The sequence below is a fragment of the Mustela erminea genome, chromosome 1 (assembly GCF_009829155.1).
Source record: "Mustela erminea isolate mMusErm1 chromosome 1, mMusErm1.Pri, whole genome shotgun sequence".
In the NCBI taxonomy this organism is placed as follows: Eukaryota; Metazoa; Chordata; class Mammalia; order Carnivora; family Mustelidae; genus Mustela; species Mustela erminea.
In genome coordinates, this window is record NC_045614.1 from 88,491,411 (window position 1) to 88,515,094 (window position 23,684).

At 39.0% G+C, this 23,684-nt stretch overlaps 1 protein-coding gene across 7 annotated transcripts in view; it reads left to right on the forward strand.

Moving 5' to 3' along the window:
* COL6A5 (collagen type VI alpha 5 chain) overlaps nt 1-23,684 on the forward strand; it is a 147,197-nt gene that overhangs the window by 105,609 nt on the left and 17,904 nt on the right. For 6 of the 7 annotated variants that reach the window (XR_004283198.1, XM_032332796.1, XM_032332819.1 and 3 more), the window contains 4 exons: nt 634-718; nt 1,260-1,919; nt 4,400-4,481; nt 13,496-13,704. Coding sequence is in view for 6 of the 7 variants with exons in the window: in XM_032332796.1 (XP_032188687.1) it covers nt 634-718; nt 1,260-1,919; nt 4,400-4,481; nt 13,496-13,704 (1,036 nt within the window). In the remaining variant the exon portion in view is untranslated. Of the gene's footprint in view, nt 1-633; nt 719-1,259; nt 1,920-4,399; nt 4,482-13,495; nt 13,705-13,821; nt 14,046-23,684 lie in introns of those variants that run through there. The other variant, XM_032332835.1, reaches the window with a different exon arrangement.

Consider the following 23,684-nt stretch of genomic DNA (forward strand, 5'->3'; position numbering starts at 1 on the left):
TTGGGATCACTGTTTAAAGAGGCCAAAGGAAACTTGTATGTAGGTAAAATTTCTTTAGGATCCAACTTCAGAAGCTGATGTGCGGTACATAATCAGCTGGTACATAATCAGAAGTATATAGGGGTGCCTCTCTGGCTTAGTCAGTAGAAAATGAGACTCTTGATCCTGGAGTTGTGAGTTTGAGCCCCACATGGGGTACTTAAAAAAATAACCAAATAAGAAGAAGAAGAGCAGCAGCAGCAGAATGTAAGATTCAGTGATAAATTTCAGAATTGGAAATAAGTGTGAGATTTTAATTCTTGTCCTGGTGGGTAAATTTGATGGTTATTTATTATTATTATTTTTTTTGCCATAAAAGAAAGATGCTGATACCTCCCTTATATACTTCTTTGTGTTGTTTAGAATAAAAGGGGGATGATGTGTGTGTGTGTGTGTATGAGAGAGAGAGAGAGAGAGAAGGAGAGAGAGAGAGAGAAAGAAAGAGAGATGTACTGAATAGAAAAGACTATAATGCAAGATAATGGTAATTAGTTAGGGGTTTTTCAAACTAATCCTTAAAGTAAGCACATAATGGCTTCCTGATAATGGTTAAAGAAAATGATCAAATAAGCATATACTTGTTTTTCATTACAGTTTGATGACACTGGAACATTTCAGGTGATCCCAGTTTCTCCAAATGAGTCATTAGAAAAATTTCGACGTTGTACTCTTTGCTACGGTAAGACTCTTGAGAATTTATTGTGCAGAAACAAATGCCTACTGGGTAAGTTATTAAGTCTGACTTATCAGATCTTTCTGGCTTTAAATATAGATTCTATTTTCAGTTTCCTAGTCTTCCAATACCATACATCAGGGTTTCAATCTCTGTAATATTTAGAGCTTCCAGAATGTGAAAATTTGTTTAGAATACTATCCCAATTGTTGTGGTTTTTCTTTGGGGACAGTTTGGTAGTGTGTGTATCAAAAACCTCTAAAATATTGAAAATTTTCTAAATGAGTTTACGCATGACTTGCAGACTTCAAGCATATATGTTATCTACATCTGCTTTCAAAAAAACCTTCCCAAATTGCCTTCTGGCGGCCACAGAAATATTGGGACATTGAAAATTCTTCATTGACTTAAATAATGTGAGATTAAAGAGGTACTAATCAAGTTACTAATACTTGGTAATCAGTCACTGAATCACTTGAAAAAGATCTTAAACAACAGTGTCTTGTTGTGTAGACATTGAACCAATCATAAGTCTCTCTGTTTTCAGATAAATGTTTTCCAAATGCTTGCATCAAAGAGATTTTTTTACCTGAAAATTCATACATGGATGCAGCCTTCCTCTTAGACAATCCTCAGACTATAGCAAATGATGAGTTTAATGCTGTGAAAACCTTGATGAGCTCCATGATTGACAACTTCAACATTGCCTCAGACCCTGGAATCTCAGACTTTGGTGATAGGATTGCCCTATTGAGCTATTCTCCTTGGGATAATTCTAGGAGAAAGAAGGCTGTGGTAAAAGCAGAGTTTGGATTTACAACTTATAACAGTGGAGTCCTAATGAAGAGGCACATCCAGTCTTCCCTCCAGCAGCTTAAAGGAGAAGCTACCATTGGCCATACCCTACTGTGGGCTGTGGAGAACCTCTTCCCACAAACACCAAACTTAAGAAAACACAAAGTCATTTTTGTTATCTCAGCTGGAGAATATCATGAGAGAAAGGAATTCTTAAAGAGGGTGGCTCTGAGGGCCAAGTGCCAAGGCTATGTCATATTTGTGATTTCCCTGGGCTCTGCATATAAGGAAGACATGGAGGAGTTAGCCAGCTACCCACTTGATCACCATCTGATACAGCTTGGGAGAATTCATAAACCAGATCTGGATTATATTACGAAGTTTCTAAAGCCATTTGTTTATTCAGTCAGACGTAAGTCATAATTTTGTTTTTCTTCTTTGTTTTGTTAAATTTAGTGTTTGTTAACAGTATTCATAGCCTAACACATCTTTGAATCTATAGCTAAGCCAAATATACGAATTAGATGGTGAGACGGGGACGGGGTGGGACCTCTCCTGCTTCTACTTTGTTTTTACCTTGGCCATAATGTGATGAGACCTCTTTCATGATAGAAGGTCTATTACACAAAATCTCAGCACTGCCAGTACAGAGTGACTGGAGGTCTCTGGAGCCACACCTGTGTGACCTAAAGAAGTTTCAGCAGTCCTTCGATGAGTGTTTACATAAAGGTTTGCCCTGTTTCACCTAGTTTTTTTTCAACCGTGGCACACCCTGGAGAAGGTTTAAAGATGGCACAGTCCTCTGCTGTTCCCAAAGAGCATAAGCATACAGATCATATCGGAATGTTGTCCTGGTTCAGTATGTATAGGGTGGAGGGTCTGCATTTCTAATAGTCTCCCCAGTGATGTCAATGCTTCTGGTCCAATGACACTGAGTAGGAAGGCTCGAGGCCGATGCACTACAAAATGTCACCCATTGGTTGGGTAATATCCCCAACCTGATCTGCAAGAGAGAAATACAGACATTGAGAATAAGCATCCACAAACTTTTAAGGCAACTTGACATTACCACAGCATTCAAGTGTATGAACAGTATACTCGCTCTCATGTAACAAGATAGAAACCACAAGTGTCAGTCTCCAAAGGATTAAGAATAAAAATACCTTCCCCACAAATGAGTTGAGAAAATCTCTAGAGCAGTGGTTCTTGACTGGGGATGATTTTGTCCCCCCAAATTTTGGAAATGTCTGGAGATTTTTTTTTGAGGGGGGGCTCACAACCAAGAGAGAGGATACTAGTATCTCGTATGTAGAGACCAACAATGTTGCTAAACAAACAAACAAACAAAAAGCTGCAGCCCAAATTGTCAATAGCACTGAAATTGAGAAACACTGCCTCTAGGGCATCCTACAGAATCAGGGCTGAACCCATTCTTTATGGGACTCTACCAGGTTTAGATGTAGGTTATTTTGGAACCAATCCCACCACCTTTAAATTCCAAAGTTGCCCTGGTATTTAAGGAATCTCAACAGCACCCTGGTGACAGTATCTTGAGCTTTCTCTCTCCATTGCAGAGAAAGCTCCGCCTTTAATTTAATCAATTGTAAGATATACCATTATATTATGTAAAAAGAAAGAAAAAGTGCTTCCAATTAAATGTTGATACCAGCTTCCCTATTAGAGTTTTGTATTTTCGAGTAATTGAAAGAGTCCTTTTAGACAGACAGGCAGATGTCCCTCTTGTGCATGCATGAACAGGGAATATGCGTGGAATTGCCTGGTGGGGGCATTCCTAACACTTCTTCACATTCAAAACTGGACTCCTGGGAGCTATTTCTTGACTCCAACTCACTGAGATCTATCCCGTTCAATGCAGTATTGTCCTTTATGTCATCAGGATTGATGGCGACATAGCACGTTTGAAAGACTATAAACAATTCAGAGATGTTCTTACTGGGCTTTCAAGTTAAGCTTTGCAGTGATTAGAGCTAGCTTGCTTTTGATTGCCACCTGAACAATGTTGGTGAATACAACCAGGTCAGTGCCTGCCCATAACCGCTTGGTTCACTGATACTGCCTGGAAATGTTCCTTAACTACTCACCCTTATTCTACGATTTTTGGTGCCTGCATGTTTACTGCTTCCTCGTGCACGAGCGACGCCGTATGACAGTTCCCGCCTCACTAACGACAGCTGGCAGATGCAACTGATTAGAAGACTTTAAAAATGCTCATCTTAGAACTAGAGAAGTACAACTGTTATAAAACCATAAGCATTCTCTGAGCTATTTTCTTGGAATCATTCTGTGGCCAAAAGCCTTCTTTAACTAAAAACTATTCTCCTGAATGAAGAAAAATAAGGATATACTTTTAATACAGAATGACAGTGGGAAGGGAATAAGAGGGCATATTATTTAGGCTAGTAAACTAAAACCTTTTCTTTGATTATTTTCCTCCTAGGAAATTGGTGTTAATGGGTACAGCAGCACAGAAAGAGCAGCATGTAATAAAATGCTACCCTTTCTAGGTTTGATTCATTAGCATAAATCCTAGTGAAAAGCTTGGTAGATTCAGAATAACATTTCCCTTAAATCCTATTAGCCTGAGTATGTGGAAATCATGTGTTTCTGCATCACAATTAACCTTTAAATGAACAATTTGAGGAGGTTTGTTTTCCATGGGCCTAGTAATTCTTTGGCTGCAAAACCCTCTAAAATCAAGTTTTGAATGCTGTTTCTAGCTGCTACTATTTTCTGTTTCCATCCCAGCCAAGTTTGGCATAAAATATTTTCGTGACAGTGATTGCTTCAAGAAGATTCCTTTCGGGATTCTTTTTCTTTACAAAACATAATTTCTGATTTAAAAACCTAATTCTAACTCTGCTCTCTCCATAGGAGGATTCAATGAGTACCCCCCACCAGAGCTTGAGAATGCCTGCAGACTCATCTCAGAAGCTTATCAAAATAGTGATCGCCTGTGAGTTAGAAATATCTTTCATTTACAAGCAACTGTTAATTGACTGATGGGTGTATAACTGTTGATGGCAGGTTATTAGGTTGAGGAAGCTAATAAGGTCTCTGAAGTAAAGTCTTCCCATATTTTCCATTTTCTGTAGCAGAAGCCACACAGCAAGGATGTTTTCTGGATTGATACATGATTCTGTAACATGAGGATGTTACAGAAATGTAACATCCTCATGAGCTGTATTACAGTTTTGCCTTTCTGTTCATGGTTTCCTGAGAAAGTCCCTCACTGAAATCTACTCCAGAATAGGACCCACAATATAGCCTTAGCCACCGCAACTTCCCTTCCCCTCTTTCCCCAGCATTAGCCCTGAGTTCTAGCCATACTGGACTCTTGTCTGCTTTGTGTGAATGGTGGCTTCTCCTTCCTGAGTTTTGGGTCACACCACTTGGAACCCTGTTCCTTCCAGTGAAAGCTTACCATCATCCATGGCCCCTTTGAAGCCCATTTTTACTTACAAAATCCTTATTTTCTTGTACCTTCTTATACTTCTGGGGAGACGATTATTATAGTTTATCTCAAAGCCTTGTCTCACTGAAGTCTGGAGATACATACAATTCATTGTTTCATCCCTCCAAAAGATGGCATGAAAGACCCCACCATGTAATTTCACATATAAGCATTTTTTTCTTAAAATTGTATTCTAAGTAACAATATGAATAATTAATCTGAATAAATCTTGAACTTCAAACAGAGCGAGTGGCCCATTTGGTTTCTGTCTGCTTCTCTGTATTTCCCCAAGCTTGGATCCCCAACAGCAGCCTTGAGAAAGCCCAGATTTAAGCCCACAGTTACTTCTTTCTCTTAGATTGCAATTAAGCAAAGAGCTTCTCGGGACAGATAAGGTCTCTTATGCACATCCAGAAGCACAATGGCAAGATGAAGTGTGCTCAGAATTCATGCAAGTATATATTCCTGTAATTTCAGATTTCATTCACTTAGTAGTTTAGCAAGGAAGTGTCCAGCAGCCAACACCTGAAAAACAACATGACACTGATGTCATGTGAAGCAATATTTCCCAGCATTGAATAAGTCATAAATTCATTTAAAGTCATAAATTCATTTAAATTCTTATGGAACTGCAGACAAAATATTTATTTATTTATTTATTTATTTATTTATTTATTTATTTTATTTCCAGCATAACAGTATTCATTATTTTTGCACCACACCCCGTGCTCCATGCAATCCGTGCCCTCTATAATACCCACCACCTGGTACCCCAACCTCCCACCCCCCGTCCCTTCAAAACCCTCAGATTGTTTTTCAGAGTCCATAGTCTCTCATGGTTCACCTCCCCTTCCAATTTCCCCCAACTCCCTTCTCCACTCTAAGTCCCCATGTCCTCCATGCTATTTGTTATGCTCCACAAATAAGTGAAACCATATGATAATTGACTCTCTCTGCTTGACTTATTTCACTCAGCATAATCTCTTCCAGTCCCGTCCATGTTGCTACAAAAGTTGGGTATTCATCCTTTCTGATGGAGGCATAATACTCTATCCCCAGGGGTACAGGTCTGTGAATCACCAGGTTTACACACTTCACAGCACTCACCAAAGCACATACCCTCCCCAATGTCCATAATCCCACCCCCTTCTCCCAAACCCCCTCCCCCCAGCAACCCTCAGTTTGTTTTGTGAGATTAAAAGTCACTTATGGTTTGTCTCCCTCCCAATCCCATCTTGTTTCATTTATTCTTCTCCTACCCACTTAAGCCCCCATGTTGCATCACCACTTCCTCATATCAGGGAGATCATATGATAGTTGTCTTTCTCTGCTTGACTTATTTCACTAAGCATGATACGCTCTAGTTCCATCCATGTTGTCGCAAATGGCAAGATTTCATTTCTTTTGATGGCTGCATAGTATTCCATTGTGTATATATACCACATCTTCTTGATCCATTCATCTGTTGATGGACATCTAGGTTCTTTCCATAGTTTGGCTATTGTGGACATTGCTGCTATAAACATTCGGGTGCATGTGCCCCTTTGGATCACTACGTTTTTATCCTTAGGGTAAATACCCAATAGTGCAATTGCTGGGTCATAGGGCAGTTCTATTTTCAACATTTTGAGGAACCTCCATGCTGTTTTCCAGAGTGGCTGCACCAGCTTGCATTCCCACCAACAGTGTAGGAGGGTTCCCCTTTCTCCGCATCCTCGCCAGCATCTGTCATTTCCTGACTTGTTGATTTTAGCCATTCTGACTGGTGTGAGGTGATATCTCATTGTGGTTTTGATTTGTATTTCCCTGATGCCGAGTGATATGGAGCACTTTTTCATGTGTCTGTTGGCCATCTGGATGTCTTCTTTGCAGAAATGTCTGTTCATGTCCTCTGCCCATTTCTTGATTGGATTATTTGTTCTTTGGGTGTTGAGTTTGCTAAGTTCTTTATAGATTCTGGACACTAGTCCTTTATCTGATATGTCTTTTGCAAATATCTTCTCCCATTCTGTCAGTTGTCTTTTGATTTTGTTAACTGTTTCCTTTGCTGTGCAAAAGCTTTTGATCTTGATGAAATCCCAATAGTTCATTTTTGCCCTTGCTTCCCTTGCCTTTGGCGTTGTTCCTAGGAAGATGTTGCTGCGGCAGAGGTCAAAGAGGTTGCTGCCTGTGTTCTCCTCAAGGATTTTGATGGATTCCTTTCGCACATTGAGGTCCTTCATCCATTTTGAGTCTATTTTTGTGTGTGGTGTAAGGAAATGGTCCAATTTCATTTTTCTGCATGTGGCTGTCCAATTTTCCCAGCACCATTTATTGAAGAGGCTGTCTTTTTTCCATTGGACATTCTTTCCTGCTTTGTTGAAGATTAGTTGACCATAGAGTTGAGGGTCTATTTCTGGGCTCTCTATTCTGTTCCATTGATCTATGTGTCTGTTTTTGTGCCAGTACCATGCTGTCTTGATGACGACAGCTTTGTAATAGAGCTTGAAGTCCGGAATTGTGATGCCACCAACGTTGGCTTTCTTTTTCAATATCCCTTTGGCTATTCGAGGTCTTTTCTGGTTCCATATAAATTTTAGAATTATTTGTTCCATTTCTTTGAAAAAGATGGATGGTACTTTGATAGGAATTGCATTAAATGTGTAGATTGCTTTAGGTAGCATAGACATTTTCACAATATTTATTCTTCCAATCCAGGAGCATGGAACATTTTTCCATTTCTTTGTGTCTTCCTCAATTTCTTTCATGAGTACTTTATAGTTTTCTGAGTATAGATTCTGTGTCTCTTTGGTTAGGTTTATTCCTAGGTATCTTATGGTTTTGGGTGCAATTGTAAATGGGATTGACTCCTTAATTTCTCTTTCTTCTGTCTTGCTGTTGGTGTAGAGAAATGCAACTGATTTCTGTGCATTGATTTTATATCCTGACACTTTACTGAATTCCTGTATAAGTTCTAGCAGTTTTGGAGTGGAGTCTTTTGGGTTTTCCACATAGAGTATCATATCATCTGCGAAGAGTGATAATTTGACTTCTTCTTTGCCGATTTGGATGCCTTTAATTTCCTTTTGTTGTCTGATTGCTGAGGCTAGGACCTCTAGTACTATGTTGAATAGCAGTGGTGATAATGGACATCCCTGCCGTGTTCCTGACCTTAGCGGAAAAGCTTTCAGTTTTTCTCCATTGAGAATGATATTTGCGGTGGGTTTTTCATAGATGGCTTTGATGATATTGAGGTATGTGCCCTCTATCCCTACCCTTTGAAGAGTTTTGATCAGGAAGGGATGCTGTACTTTGTCAAATGCTTTTTCAGCATCTATTGAGAGTATCATATGGTTCTTGTTCTTTCTTTGATTGATGTGTTGTATCACATTGACTGATTTGCGGATGTTGAACCAACCTTGCAGCCCTGGAATAAATCCCACTTGGTCGTGGTGAATAATCTTTTTAATGTACTGTTGAATCCTATTGGCTAGTATTTTGTTGAGTATTTTCGCATCTGTGTTCATCAAGGATATCGGTCTATAGCTCTCTTTTTTGGTGGGATCCTTGTCTGGTTTTAGGATCAAGGTGATGCTGGCCTCATAAAATGAGTTTGGAAGTTTTCCTTCCATTTCTATTTTTTGGAACAGTTTCAGGAGAATAGGAATTAGTTCTTCTTTAAATGTTTGGTAGAATTCCCCCGGGAAGCCGTCTGGCCCTGGGCTTTTGTTTGTTTGGAGATTTTTAATGACTGTTTCAATCTCCTTACTGGTTATGGGTCTGTTCAGGCTTTCTATTTCTTCCTGGTTCAGTTGTGGTAGTTTATATGTTTCTAGGAATGCATCCATTTCTTCCATATTGTCAAATTTATTGGCGTAGAGTTGCTCATAGTGTGTTCTTATAATAGTTTGTATTTCTTTGGTGTTAGTTGTGATCTCTCCTCTTTCATTCATGATTTTATTTATTTGGGTCCTTTCTCTTTTCTTTTTGATAAGTCGGGCCAGGGGTTTATCAATTTTATTAATTCTTTCAAAGAACCAACTCCTAGTTTCGTTGATTTGTTCTATTGTTTTTTTGGTTTCTATTTCATTGATTTCTGCTCTGATCTTTATGATTTCTCTTCTCCTGCTGGGCTTAGGGTTTCTTTCTTGTTCTTTCTCCAGCTCCTTTAGGTGTAGGGTTAGGTTGTGTACCTGAGACCTTTCTTGTTTCTTGAGAAAGGCTTGTACCGCCATATATTTTCCTCTCAGGACTGCCTTTGTTGTGTCCCACAGATTTTGAACCGTTGTATTTTCATTATCATTTGTTTCCATGATTTTTTTCAATTCTTCTTTAATTTCCCGGTTGACCCATTCATTCTTTAGAAGGATGCTGTTTAGTCTCCATGTATTTGGGTTCTTTCCAAACTTCCTTTTGTGGTTGAGTTCTAGCTTTAGAGCATTGTGGTCTGAAAATATGCAGGGAATGATCCCAATCTTTTGATACCGGTTGAGTCCTGATTTAGGACCGAGGATGTGATCTATTCTGGAGAATGTTCCATGTGCACTAGAGAAGGATGTGTATTCTGTTGCTTTGGGATGAAATATTCTGAATATATCTGTGATGTCCATCTGGTCCAGTGTGTCGTTTAAGGCCTTTATTTCCTTGCTGATCTTTTGCTTGGATGATCTATCCATTTCAGTGAGGGGAGTGTTAAAGTCCCCTACTATTATTGTATTATTGTTGATGTGTTTCTTTGATTTTGTTATTAATTGGTTTATATAGTTGGCTGCTCCCACGTTGGGGGCATAGATATTTAAGATTGTTAAATCTTCTTGTTGGACAGACACTTTGAGTATGATATAGTGTCCTTCCTCATCTCTTATTATAGTCTTTGGCTTAAAATCTAATTGATCTGATATAAGGATTGCCACTCCTGCTTTCTTCTGATGTCCATTAGCATGGTAAATTCTTTTCCACCCCCTCACTTTAAATCTGGAGGTGTCTTCGGGCTTAAAATGAGTTTCTTGGAGGCAACATATAGATGGGTTTTGTTTTTTTATCCATTCTGATACCCTGTGTCTTTTGACAGGGGCATTTAGCCCATTAACATTCAGGGTAACTATTGAGAGATATGAATTTAGTGCCATTGTATTGCCTGTAAGTTGACTGTTACTGTATATGGTCTCTGTTCCTTTCTGATATACCACTTGTAGGCTCTCTCTTTGCTTAGAGGACCCCTTTCAATATTTCCTGTAGAGCTGGTTTGGTATTTGCAAATTCTTTCAGTTTTTGTTTGTCCTGGAAGCTTTTAATCTCTCCTTCTATTTTCAATGATAGCCTAGCTGGATATAGTATTCTTGGCTGCATGTTTTTCTCGTTTAGTGCTCTGAAAATATCATGCCAGCTCTTTCTGGCCTGCCAGGTCTCTGTGGATAAGTCAGCTGCCAATCTAATATTTTTACCATTGTATGTTACAGACTTCTTTTCCCGGGCTGCTTTCAGGATTTTCTCTTTGTCACTGAGACTTGTAAATTTTACTATTAGGTGACGGGGTGTGGGCCTATTCCTATTGATTTTGAGGGGCGTTCTCTGAACCTCCTGAATTTTGATGCTCGTTCCCTTTGCCATATTGGGGAAATTCTCCCCAATAATTCTCTCCAGTATACCTTCTGCTCCCCTCTCTCTTTCTTCTTCTTCTGGAATCCCAATTATTCTAATGTTGTTTCGTCTTATGGTGTCACTTATCTCTCGAATTCTCCCCTCGTGGTCCAGTAGCTGTTTGTCCCTCTTTTGCTCAGCTTCTTTATTCTCTGTCATTTGGTCTTCTATATCACTAATTCTTTCTTCTGCCTCATTTATCCTAGCAGTGAGAGCCTCCATTTTTGATTGCACTTCATTAATAGCTTTTTTAATTTCAACTTGGTTAGATTTTAGTTCTTTTATTTCTCCAGAAAGGGCTTTTATATCTCTCGAGAGGGTTTCTCTAATATCTTCCATGCCTTTTTCGAGCCCGGCTAGAACCTTGAGAATTGTCATTCTGAACTCTAGATCTGACATATTACCAATGTCTGTATTGATTAGGTCCCTAGCCTTCGGTACTGCCTCTTGTTCTTTTTTTTGTGTTGAATTTTTCCGTCTTGTCATTTTGTCCAGATAAGAGTATATGAAGGGGCAAGTAAAATACTAAAAGGGTGGCAACAACCCCAGGAAAAAATGCTTTAACCAAATTAGAAGAGATCCCAAATCATGAGGCGGGAGAAAGGGGATAAAAAGAGGTTCAAAAAGGAAGAAAGAAAAAAAAAGAAAAAAGAAAAAAGAAAAGAAAAGAATTAAAAAAAAAAAAAGGAAAACACCTAAGAAAAATGTAAAAAAGAAAAAATATATATATTAGATAAACTAGTAAAAAATCGTTAAAAAAGAAAAAGGTAACACTTAAAAAAAAAAAAATTTTACCCGAAGGCGAGAAAAAAAAAAAAAAAATGAAAAAGAAAAAAATTAAATTAACTGCAAGACTAAAAAAAAATCACAGGGAAAAAGCCATGAGTTCCGTGCTTGGCTTTCTCCTCCTCTGGAATTCTGCTGCTCTCCTTGGTATTGAAACCGCACTCCTTGGTAGGTGAACTTGGTCTCGGCTGGATTTCTTGTTGATCTTCTGGGGGAGGGGCCTGTTGTAGTGATTCTCAAGTGTCTTTGCCCCAGGCGGAATTGCACCGCCCTTAACCGGGGCCGGGGTGAGTAATCCGCTCGGGTTTGCTTTCAGGAGCTTTTGTTCCCTGAGCGCTTTCCGTAGAGTTCCGGAGGACGGGAATACAAATGGCGGCCTCCTGGTCTCCGGCCGGGAGGAGCCGAGAGCCCAGGGCCGCACTCCTCAGTGCGCCCTCAGAGAACAGCGCCCAGTAACTCCCGTCTGCCTGACCTCCGGCCGCGCTCCGAGCTCACTGAGCCTGCGACCAGTTCAAGGTAACACCGAGCTGCGAGCTTACTGTCGGCTCTGTCTCTGTAGCCGGCTTTCCCGTTCCAATACCCGCAAGGTCTGCGACACTCAGACACCCCTGATCCTTCTGTGACCCTGCGGGACCTGAGGCCACGCTGAACCCGCGTGGGCTTCGCCCCGGTAGCCTCTGGAGCGATGTCCTTCAGCGGAACAGACTTTTAAAAGTCCTGATTTTGTGCACCGTTGCTCCGCCGCTTGCCGGGAGCCGGACCCTCCCCCCGGGGTCTATCTTCCCGTCGCTTTGGATTCACTTCTCCGCCGGTCCTACCTTTCAGAAAGTGGTTGTTTTTCTGTTTCCAGAATTGCTGTTCTTCTTCTCTTTGATCTGCCGATGGATTTTCAGGTGTTTGCAATCTTTAGATAAGCTATCTAGCTGATCTCCGGCTAGCTGAAGCAGTCTCACCCTGCTACTTCTCCGCCATCTTGACTCCTCCTCCCAGACAAAATATTATAATGTTATTCAGACATGTACAAACATAAATCTGGCTGTGAATACTATGTTTGTAGTTCTTGTGCAGCTATCAGACTAGAATAAATGTACGTCAAATCCAAGCAAAATCAGTAAGACACAAATTTAAAATAGTAATTTAATATAATGGATGATTCTGCTTTACCAAAATAGATCTCCTGAAAACTGGAAAAATGTGGTATATACTGGTAAAAAAAAAATGTAAAATATGATGCATGTGGCAGAAGTACACCTGCTTTCAGCTTACCTACTCTGTTGCGTGAAACCTTAATTCTTCACTGCTGTCTTCACCTGTGCTGTTGCAGAAGTGTCGTTCAATATGATATATGATGACCCACATATATCATATCGTGGGTCATCATATCATTTGGCTTTAACTTGTGTGAGTGTGTTATTCATGTGTTATGTCTGACCTTTTTATCTTTCCTCATTAACTCGCAATAGTCAAAGTAATACTGCCGGGTACCAAACACTAGTATCAAATACAAATGTGAACGTGGACCCTGAAATTACATCAAGATGCATAAATAGAATAAAAATAAGAATCAACTTAATATTGAATATGTTTTCTATCATCATCTAAATAAAACCACATTCTCAAATTACAAGCGAATTCATAAACTCCAAGAATATAAATGTAGACACCATTTTAAGAGATCTGATGTCAATGAGATAAGTTTTGTATAGTCTTATTCTTCTCAGAACAGGTCTCGATTTCTATTTTCTCTATTTTCTGTGGAGAGTGACCTCAATCTGAGAAATTGTATGGTTGTTCCAAATAACCCGTGATCAACTTTCTTGTCATTTATCTAAAACTATGGCAAATTAGACTCATATTATTCCAAACTAATAGATATTAGGCTGTAAGCAGATGGGGGAAAGGAAGGACAAGTAAGAATAGTTTATTTATCAGTTTATTCTTTTTAATAATAACAAATCTTAATGAATAATTTTATTGAAATGAATTTAAATGTTTACCACTTGTTTTCTTCTAAGAAATGACTAAGTAACTATATCAAATTGTTGAGATACTTTATTTGCATTCCCCAAGGCAACCAAAATTCATCTAAACATTCTGTTTTTATCTGCTAGATTTACTCCTGAGCCACATGATATTTCTTCAGGAGAGAACAGCTTCATTGGCCAGGAATTAAGTGCTGGAAAAAACTCTTCCTTTGTGTTGGAGGACATTGGAAGTGACTCTTTGGTCTACATACCAAGTCATATGCTTATGCCACAAGAATTAAAGATCACACACAAGAAAGGTCACAATTCTAAAGAAATTGCAAGTTTAACTTCTGGTAAGGAAACAAAAAGTTATGATGGAATTTTTAAATAACGGGGTCCTTGTCTTTTAATACTAGCAGAGAACCCAGTAAATGAAGGCTATTCTCTAAGGTGATTTTTTTTTTTTCAAGTTCAAGATGGTAGCTATAGCTGCTGCTATGGTTGAAATGAAGGTTTACAGGTTAACGAGCACCACTGTGAAGACCACTGGTATAAGCTCTAAGAAATGTCCATGATGTTCTCATCAGGCTTAAGATTTCTCTAGAAGGTTAGTGTGACGTAGAAGGAAACAATACAGAGAATATCAGAGCAAAGCAAGGATTAAAATCGCTTTAAAAGCTGGCTGGGCCAGTACCTCAGACTCTGTGATTGCATGAGAAGGTATGGTATTTTTGAGGTACTTGGAAATGATAGAGCACAGAGTGTCCCTCTGTCTGTTCTATACATTTGGGTGGCAAAGCAAGAATAACTTCTGGCAGGATTTAATACTTTAAAACAAATCAGATATGTATGCTTTTTGTCTGTGTTTTCATTGAAAGGCAGGACATTCTAAACAGACTTCAGCCATTTCCAGCTATGCATGTTAAAGGCTTCCAAAATGCTCATTAGACCAGAATACCAGCATTGAATGCATTACGTCAGAAGTAGCACATATGTTGTTAGACAATGCAAGTTTAAAAGGAAAAGGGGCCAATTTATACCAGTTATTCCTGAAAATGAATCACATTCGTTCTCAGTAACTTCCTTGAATAAATACCTTTTCTTTTCCTTGGGTTCAACACTCACTTCTCCACCCTGTCCTCCTACTTATGAAATATAAATATTTTCATTTTACCTTTAAGACAACTGAATTTCCTTTTCCAAGCTAGAATTAATAATAAAAAAGTCAACCATTAGTTGAAAAATAGGGCTTAAAAAATGATGTAGTGCAGTAAAACAAAATGTCTGTAGTACCTTGGCATCAAGGCATTCAACTGTGTGTATTTTTTTAGTTAAGCAATTTTATTATCATATAGACATAGCTTAAAGAAGAGAATAAGATATTTCTTCTTTTTAACAGATATAATTAATTTTGGGTGTTCATTTCAATGATATGGTACAGGAATTTATAATGGTTTGGTTTAAAAAGAAAAAAAATGTGGTTTGACAAGGTTAAATACTGAATTATCAATTGTGATCATTTTGGTAAAGGTAAGCACTCTAAAGTCGAATAACTCAGAAATGTGAATCTTTTCAGGAAAAGGCAGATATAACTGGATATTTAAGAAGAAAAGAAAGAAAAGGAATTCATCTTTGTTGCCATTTCTAGCAACCCTTGTTCCGTAATAATGGACTTTTTTCATTGATTTACCAGATGTTGGGGAATCAAGATACTTATAGCAAAAGGAAGGTTCATTTTGGTCAAAGAAATCATTGTACATGGCTCTACTAGGAAAAAATGTAGATTATTAGTTGCCCCGCCCCACTGCATTTCTCCTGTAGTGGGTTGAAGTGTGCTGGGAGTTCCATGGAGGGTTGAGTCATGTTGTGGTATCCTGCAAACAGTGTGAGTCTCACACCTAAGATAATAGATATTTTTTATCCTCTAAAATAAATCTGAATTTCAGATCATAAATGTTGTCTAGGCCGGGACGCCCGGGTGGCTCAGTTGTTAAGTGTCTGTCTTCAGCTCGGGTTATGATCTCAGGGTCCTGGGATCAAGCACCATGTCGGGCTCCCTTCTCAGTGGGGAGTCTGCTTCTCCCTCTCCCACTCACCCTGCTTGTGTTCCCTCTCTCTCTCTGCATCTCTCTCTGTCAAATAAATAAGTCTTTTTTTAAAAAGTGTTGTCTAAGGATTTAGTGTTATTCCTTCTGTCCCTTCTTTTATCATCTTTAGCCAGTTGCCAAAACCTACTGAGAACTTTCTATATAATGTGCCATCCTCATGGAGAGGACATTATGGTTCAGATATTTTATTCAGTTGCTAAGAGATGAACTTTGATAGTTCCAGATGAATTGCACAAATAAAAGGTTGATAACTGGCATAAGCACCCACATGTGCTCTTGTTACCCATTTGTAATGTAATTCTCGTGGCTGAGGGCTGATCTTTCTGCCCTTGAACTGAGAGTCTTGGGAGAAAGTCAGGAATCTGAACCATTTAAAAAATGTATAGTTTCCAGAGTCCTGTGGGCTGGAAATGAGTTGTGTGTTTCCCATGAGATATACAATCACCACCTCTCTTCCCTATGCCTTTCCCTCTGCTTTTTTTTTTTTTTTAAGATTTTATTTATTTATCTGACAGACAGAGATCACAAGCAGGCAGAGAGGCAGGCAGAGAGAGAGGAGGAAGCAGGCTCCCCGCTGAGCAGAGAGCCCGATGCGGGGCTTCATCCCAGGACCCTAGGACCATTACCTGAGCCGAAGGCAGAGGCTTTAACCCAACTGAGCCACCCAGGCGCCCCGCCTTTCCCTCTGCTTCTTACTACCTGCTCTGATGTCCAAGTTCGTCTTTAATTCCATGGCCCTCTCCAATCCTTATAGCAGCTGAATGACAGTCTGTATCAGAATCACCTGGAAGTCCTTCATAAACTCAGATTGCTAAACCCACCTCAGAATTACTGCTTCATATTTAGGGGTGTGAGTGGCAAGGAAAAGGCTAGAAACTTTAAGTGTGGTCCCTGCAGCACCAGCACCAGCAGCATCTGGGAAGTCATTAGAAATGCATCTTCTCAGTACTTTTTCCAGACCTACCAAGTCAGAATCTCTGGGGCTGGAGCTCAGCAATCTGAGTTTTAACAAGTAGCTCTAATACAGGTTGTGGGTTTTTTTCTAAAGATTTTATTTATTTATTTGACAGAGAGAGATCACAAGTAGGCAGAGAGGCAGGCAGAGAGAGAGAGAGAGGAGGAAGCGAGCTCCTTGCTGAGCAGAGAGCCCGATGCGGGACTCGATCCCATGACCCTGAGATCATGACCTGAGCTGAAGGCAGCGGCTTAACCCACTGAGCCAGCAAGGAGCCCAGTATAGGTTGTGTTTTAAGAACCATTGCTCATCCCGCCACTTTGGCATGCCAGATTAGCTCTGCGTTCTCAAGGGAGCTGAAAGTAATTGAGACCCTAGCACCACAGGACAAAAGTTGGAATTCCTGTTTTCAAAGGATTCCAGGTGAACTGCATTATATATATATATATATATATATATATTTTTTTTTTTTACTCATGTAAAACCACAGAACAGTCATTCTTCCCTCCATCCAACATCTAAAAAAATAAAAGAACAACTACAATACTTTTTAAGATCTAAATATATGAGATAAAGTCAAGCATTTTGACCACAACATTTGCAGTATAAAAATTCTTTGGAAAATTCAGTTCTTCTTAATTACCGACCAGTGGAATACACATAGTTCTTTGGAATTATGTAATAAAATATGGGTGATTTAATTCTAATTAAGTTGTAACTGCTGAGCCAGTGGCAAGCATAGCACTTTCATCAAAGATACTAAGTTAACCAATATTAAAGTTATAGTTAGTGGACTTTCAAGATTAAAGGACAGGATAACTTGTAATGAAATGTTAATTACCAACACAGACTCAGCTTGGGGGGCTCACTCATAGCTTTAAGGGGTTTCAGGCCATAGGATAACATCAGCTAATGTTCTTTTCAATGAATTTCACTGAGAAATGAGAAGTAACATTTTTCCCTTTTTTTTTAAAGCCAATATGTCTTTTGACTTTGACTCGATCACAGGGCATTAGAGGGGGCAAGATATTTAATGATTCTCTTACAAATTCATCTGGGGGTGATTTCACTCTGTGCACCCTGGGAGACATATTGCAATGTCTGGAGATGATTTTTGTTGTCACACCTGAGAGGTAGTACTGGCATCTAACTGACAGAGGCCACAGATGCTGCTAAATATCATACAATCCCAGGACCCTCCCCTCACACCAAAGCACTATCCAGTCATACTGTCAATAGTGGAAAAAACACATTTTTAGAAGAAACTTCATGTTTCTTCAAGTTCTTTCAGGAAGATTCAGAATAGGGACTTACAATTCCTAAACCCTGTCCACTGTTTTTCCATTATACTCTCCAGATTCTGCTAATTTTTTTTTGATAAAGATTTTACTTATTTATTTATTTACTTATTTATTTGAGAGAGAGAGAGAGAGAGAGAGAATGAGAGCACATGAGAGGGGAGGTCAGAGGGAGAAGCAGACTTCCCATGGAGCTGGGAACCTGATGTGGAACTTGATCCCAGGACTCTAGGATCATGACCTGAGCTGAAGGCAGTCGTTTAACCGACTGAGCCACCCAGGGACCCAAGATTCTGCTAATTTTTAAAAAATTATAGAAGTACTGTCATACACAAAATTTGCATACAAAGAATCTCAAATGATTTAGCAAAAGCTATTTATAGTGTGGAATATATTCTTTGGTTTTTCCATAAGCCCATAGATTTACATCATATCAGTCAATTGGATATCCTGCTTCTCACATCATGTTATGTCATACATTTTACATATTGCTGCAAGCTTCATACTGATTTTCTGTATCCCATAACATTACTTTCAATGAATGAATTTATTTATCTCATTGAACACTTAACTTGTTTCTAATTTTTACTGCCATGTATTGAACTTGAATATATTATCTTGACTTCTGCTAAATTTAAGTCCATGCTAGACTTAAATGCAGCAGAATTGGCTTCTGAATCACCTGTGGAACATCAAATAAATGTCCTACTTTTATTTCAATGTACATTCTAAAGAGGAGGGTAGTAATAAAATGGTGGTCATATCTGAATTTTCATGATATGTTTCATAAACTCTTTAGGAAATTTCAACCATCTTGATGTTCTCTGGGGAATAAACTGAGTTTCCTGTTCATTGCATTTACTTTTGCTTGAGAATTTATTGTCTCATTATTACAGTTTTGGTCATCTCCCATGAAGGTTTTGCATGTGGAAAAAACTAACGTGAACTGGTTGTTCAGGGTATGTGGACTATTTGAATTCAAATGCTCATTGAGGTTATTTCTGTATGTCTCAGGCAAAACTTTATTACAAGTAATAAAGCAATGTTCTAGAACACTAGTGACTTTTTTTTCAAGGCAGACCCCTTTCTTATGGAATAAAACTTGGATATTTGTAGTAATGGGGTGATAGTGGTGGTGGTAGAGGGGATTCTGATGACAGGGTTGGCGCTGGTTGTGGTGGTAGTGAAGACGGTGGTGGTGAAGGTGTTTGCTGTTGCTGATGGCGGTGGTAGAGGAGGGTGGTAGAGAGGCTGGTGGCACCAGTATTGCCAATGGTGGAGATGGAGGTCGGGGTATGTAAGTGGGGTGGTGATGATCGTGGTGGTGATGCTGGTGGTGGTGGAGTTGTGAGGGTGGGATGGTAATAGTGGGGGTGGTAGAGGTGAAGGTAACAGTGACAGCCCTCAATGAGGGCTTACTATATGAAAGCAGTAGGCTTTTAGGTAGATTTTCCATGATTATTCAAATGCCTTTGGTGTGGCAAATATGTATTGGCTCCTGTTCTGAGTTCAGTCCTGAGCTAGTCTCTTTGGGGGCTTAGGAGTGTTTTTTTTTTTGTTGTTTTTTGTTTTGCTTTTAAGACTCAGACAGAGGCCCTGTGTTCTAGGAGTTTGTGGTCTCTCAGAGGATATTCTGTGTGTACGAAAAAAATGCATAACACAAGTCAGAAAGTATTCAGTTTTTTTTTCTTTGTTTGTTTTGTTTTGTTTGTCAGAGAGAGTGCCTCTGTTTGCAGACAGAGTGGCAAGCAGAGGCTGAGGGAGAAGCAGGCTCCCTGCTGAGCAAGGAGCCTGATGTGGGACTCCATCCCAGGATGCTGGGGTCATGACCTGAGCCGAAGGCAGCCGCTTAACCAACTGAGCCACCCAGGAGTCCCAGAAAGTATTCAGTTTAATTAAAAGTGCAAATGGAATGCTTTGGGAGCCAATATTTATTCACTGCAGTACAATTCTCAAAGCATCGCATGCATTGTCTCACTTGAGGGATGATTGAACAATGTGTGAGGAATAATCATAACCACAGAAGCTACTGCTTACTTAGCACAACTCTGTGCCAGGCACAGTGCTAAGCACGTTATACACATGATTTTATTTAATCTTTACCAAAAAGTCCATTATTATCATTAATTATTATTATTATTACATTTTGTATTTTTTAAAGATTTTATTTATTTATTTAGAGTGTACACATGTGAACAGAGAGCAGGACAAAGTGCAATAGAGAAGAAGCATCTCAAGTAGACTCCTTCCTGAGTGTAGAGCCTAACATGGGGCTTGATCTCACAATCCTGAGATCATGACCCAAGCCAATATCTAGAGTCAGACACTCAACCAAGTGAGCCACCCAGGCTCCCCTATATTTTATATTTTACAAATGAGGAGACTGATGCAAAGGTTAAAAGCTTCAGGTACTTAACTTTCAGTGGCAGAGTCAGGACTCAAACCATACCCACTAACTTTTAACTAGGGATGCCATGTTTCCTGGTGATGGCATTGTCTGCATTTACAGATGAGGAAATAAATCCAATTGCCAAATTTGAGAATTTGGAAGAATTGTTTAAAATAATTTCAGTAGTGCATTTTTATCCCAAAAATTTAATTTCATTAAAAAAAATCCTGTTTATAAACCCATCCAGAAGCTATAATGCCAGAATAAGTTGGCTTTATAAGCTGCTTATAATTTTATCCAGATGCCAGAGTACAGAATAACACCATAAAGACCAAAATGTTAGATCTGGGTAGTCTGGGTCTAAATAATTCCTAAGGCATGTGTCACTTTTTCTCAGTGTGCTGGTACCTTCTGCAGACTTGTTTCAGAGTATGAAGTGGACTGCAGAGTGAGTCTTTCAGACTAAGTGCCACCTATAAAGTCTAAGAAAAATATTTATTCTATGTCTTTGGTGTAAGAGGATGAAATCTATTTTAAGAGTCACTTCTACTTGCTTAGGCAAATGGGGAAAGAGGACCTCATACAATAAAAGGAGGGAATTTTAAATGTGTCTGTATTTCCCTTTGGCATAAAATTCTTGTGCCTCCCTCCCTTGCTGCCTCAGCTTAGAGCCTGGCCAGTGACCTCAGCAGACAGGAGGAAGGACAGGCCTGGGATGGCATCATTAAATGGAGAGGTACATAAATTATTGCTAACTCCCCTGTAGTTAAACATTCACAAACACAGCAGAATGAGCTTCTAATTTCTGAGAACACGCGTACATATGTGAATGTGCAGTTATCTTCTGTTAATTCTAGCTGGCTGTGCGTTTTTTTCTGATGAAAATTCTCATTTGTGAAATAGAGTAACATGAGCAGGATTTTCAGATGTCTGGGACTTTTCTATTTGTTTATCTCCCTCCAAAAATTATATTTGTAGAGTAATTAGAACATGTTAGGCACTGTGCAAGCTTTAATTCTCAAAAAAACCTTATAAGGTTTATAGTGTATTATTACTGCTTTTTCCATAATGAAGTAGGGAGGGATTCAGGGTCATAGAGGTAACAAACAGCAGAGACAGGACTCAAAACACCAAAGGTTTTGGTCATAACCACTGTTCTATAATGCCTAGAGAAGAAAAAATTGCAAATTTTATTTAATCATATAGTTGCCTATTTTGGAAGAAAACTTCTTCTAGTGGCTTCACTCAGAAGGAATGGCAATTGACCAAGAACCTCATTTTTCACACCAGGTCTCAGGGCATTTGGTGAAGTGGTTAATATGATCCTTTGTGTGTGCTCTACCCTCATCTCTGAGGACCAGTTCTTCTGAGGGAGTTACATGAGTGGGGGTCAAATCCTTCCTCTACCACTTCGAAGCTGCCATTTCTTGGCCAAGTAATTTACTTTCTCCACGCTTCTGCTTGCTCATCTGTAAAAGGGGAATGATGGTAATTCTACCCTCTTGGTGCCCTGTGGAAGGTTAACTGAGAGAAGACATACACAGAGCTGAGCATAAGACCTGAAGTCTCATCAAATACTCAGTGGAAAAGCAGGAAAGAAAACATTGTCAGCCTCATGGGAAATCTTATAAAACAACGTCACTTTAATCTACAGTACAATTGGATAGAAATAAATATGTAAGTTAGCCTCAGTTATACATGTGGCTTGCCTATGAAGAACACATGACTAATTTTGATCCCTGGACAAATTCCAAATCAGATCACTGGATAACTCATACATATCTTGAGGTTTCCCACAACTGCATGAAAAGCAGCATAGCTTCTTCACAGAATACTTAATCCCAGTCCAAATGGGTCAGGGTCCTGTAGATTCTCCCTTCTGTCTAAGCTCCCTTTCCACCCCCACTTCTCCCTAAAGTTATTGGAGCACACATGGTGTTGTGGCTTTAATACTGGCCAAAGTTAGACTAATTTCTGAGGCTGCTTCCCTGGAAATCTAGCTAGATCCCTCACACCTTCCAAGCCTCCTCCACAATAAAAAGTAAGCCAGCCCTTCCTTCTCTGCCATTCTGAGGAAATTCTTCCATAAACTTGGAGACGGGAATTTGGCACCATGACATTTCCAGAAAATACACAGCATTGCTATGAGCTATGGATATATTATATCCACATTCCTGCCAGGTTTTCTTGAAAGAAAATATTTTTGAACACCCACTCTCTCTAAGTAAGATGAATTTTGACTCAGAGTTAGAATAATCATACTTCATGTTTGACTAATTTTAGAGTTTTTGAACCATAAGTATCTACATTTAGCTTCTTGATTCTCATGCTAATCCTGTAAGTAGGAAGAGAGCCTATTTTTACAGATTTTGTGGGCGAAAATATGCCTCCTTAGAAAATAATTCTGCTGGGTACTTTGGAAAAAGATGGAGATTTTGCTCAGTTATAAAGAGAAAATTGGGAAAAAGCAGTCAACCTTTTGATATGGGCATGCATGAAAAAACATTTCACTAACATAAATCGATCCTCCTTTTCTATCAGAACATTTATGAAATACTTTTCCTCATGTTTTAACAAAGTGTGTTGATTATTCTTTTTAAAGAAACCAAAATGCTATAGTTAGAAAACAAAGATCCTGATGACAGCGCAGGTGGTGGTTAGTCATCTCCAGGACTGTAAACTTCAACATGACAGACATATCCATTTAACTGACCTTCATAGCCAAATACACTATAGCCAAGAACTCTGGAAGTGTTTATGATGGTGATTTTTTAGGTCTAAAGTATGGTACATAGCAGTCACAGCAAGGAGGAATATGAAATAAATACTTTTGTCTGCACTTTCAATTTCTTATCTAACAGTTTAATCAGGGGCTTTTATCTGGATTAAAAAAAAATTCAAAGAATTTAAAGGTAGGTTTCTATGGGGAATGAAAAGCCCAAAGATTTTATACCTGCTTGTGAAATTCAAAATCCTATTCAGTTACTACAGATGTATTGATAAACGAAGAATCTGATGTACAAATCATGAGTTCTTAGTCCTTTTGTTAGAAGGAAGAGAACATAGGAACATCTCAAACAAAATGGCTAGTTCTCACCTATTAGATATATATTTATATATCTACACACAAACACACATGAACCAATAGTTTTCAAGACAATAGACATCAGGAAATGAAAGACAATAGACATAAGGAAATGAAGGAAGGATCCCTGAGAGACAAAAACAAATGAAGTAAACCCTATGATTGCCCCAGCTTACTGCCATGGGGCAGGAAGAAAGAATTGGTGTAGAGACCAATGTACTTCTTCTTCTTCTTCTTCTTCTTCTTCTTCTTTTTTTTTTGAAGAAAAATATATTTGGTTTTTTATTTCCTTTTTTTAAAATTTTTTTATTTCTTTTCAGTGTAACAGTATTCATTGTTTTTGCACCACGCTCCATGAAACCCGTGCCCTCTCTAATACCCACCACCTGGTTCCCTCATCCTCCCACCCTCGCCCCTTCAAACCCTCAGATTGTTTTTCAGAGTCCATAGTCTCTCATGGTTCACCTCTCCTTCTAATTTCCCTCAACTCCCTTCTCC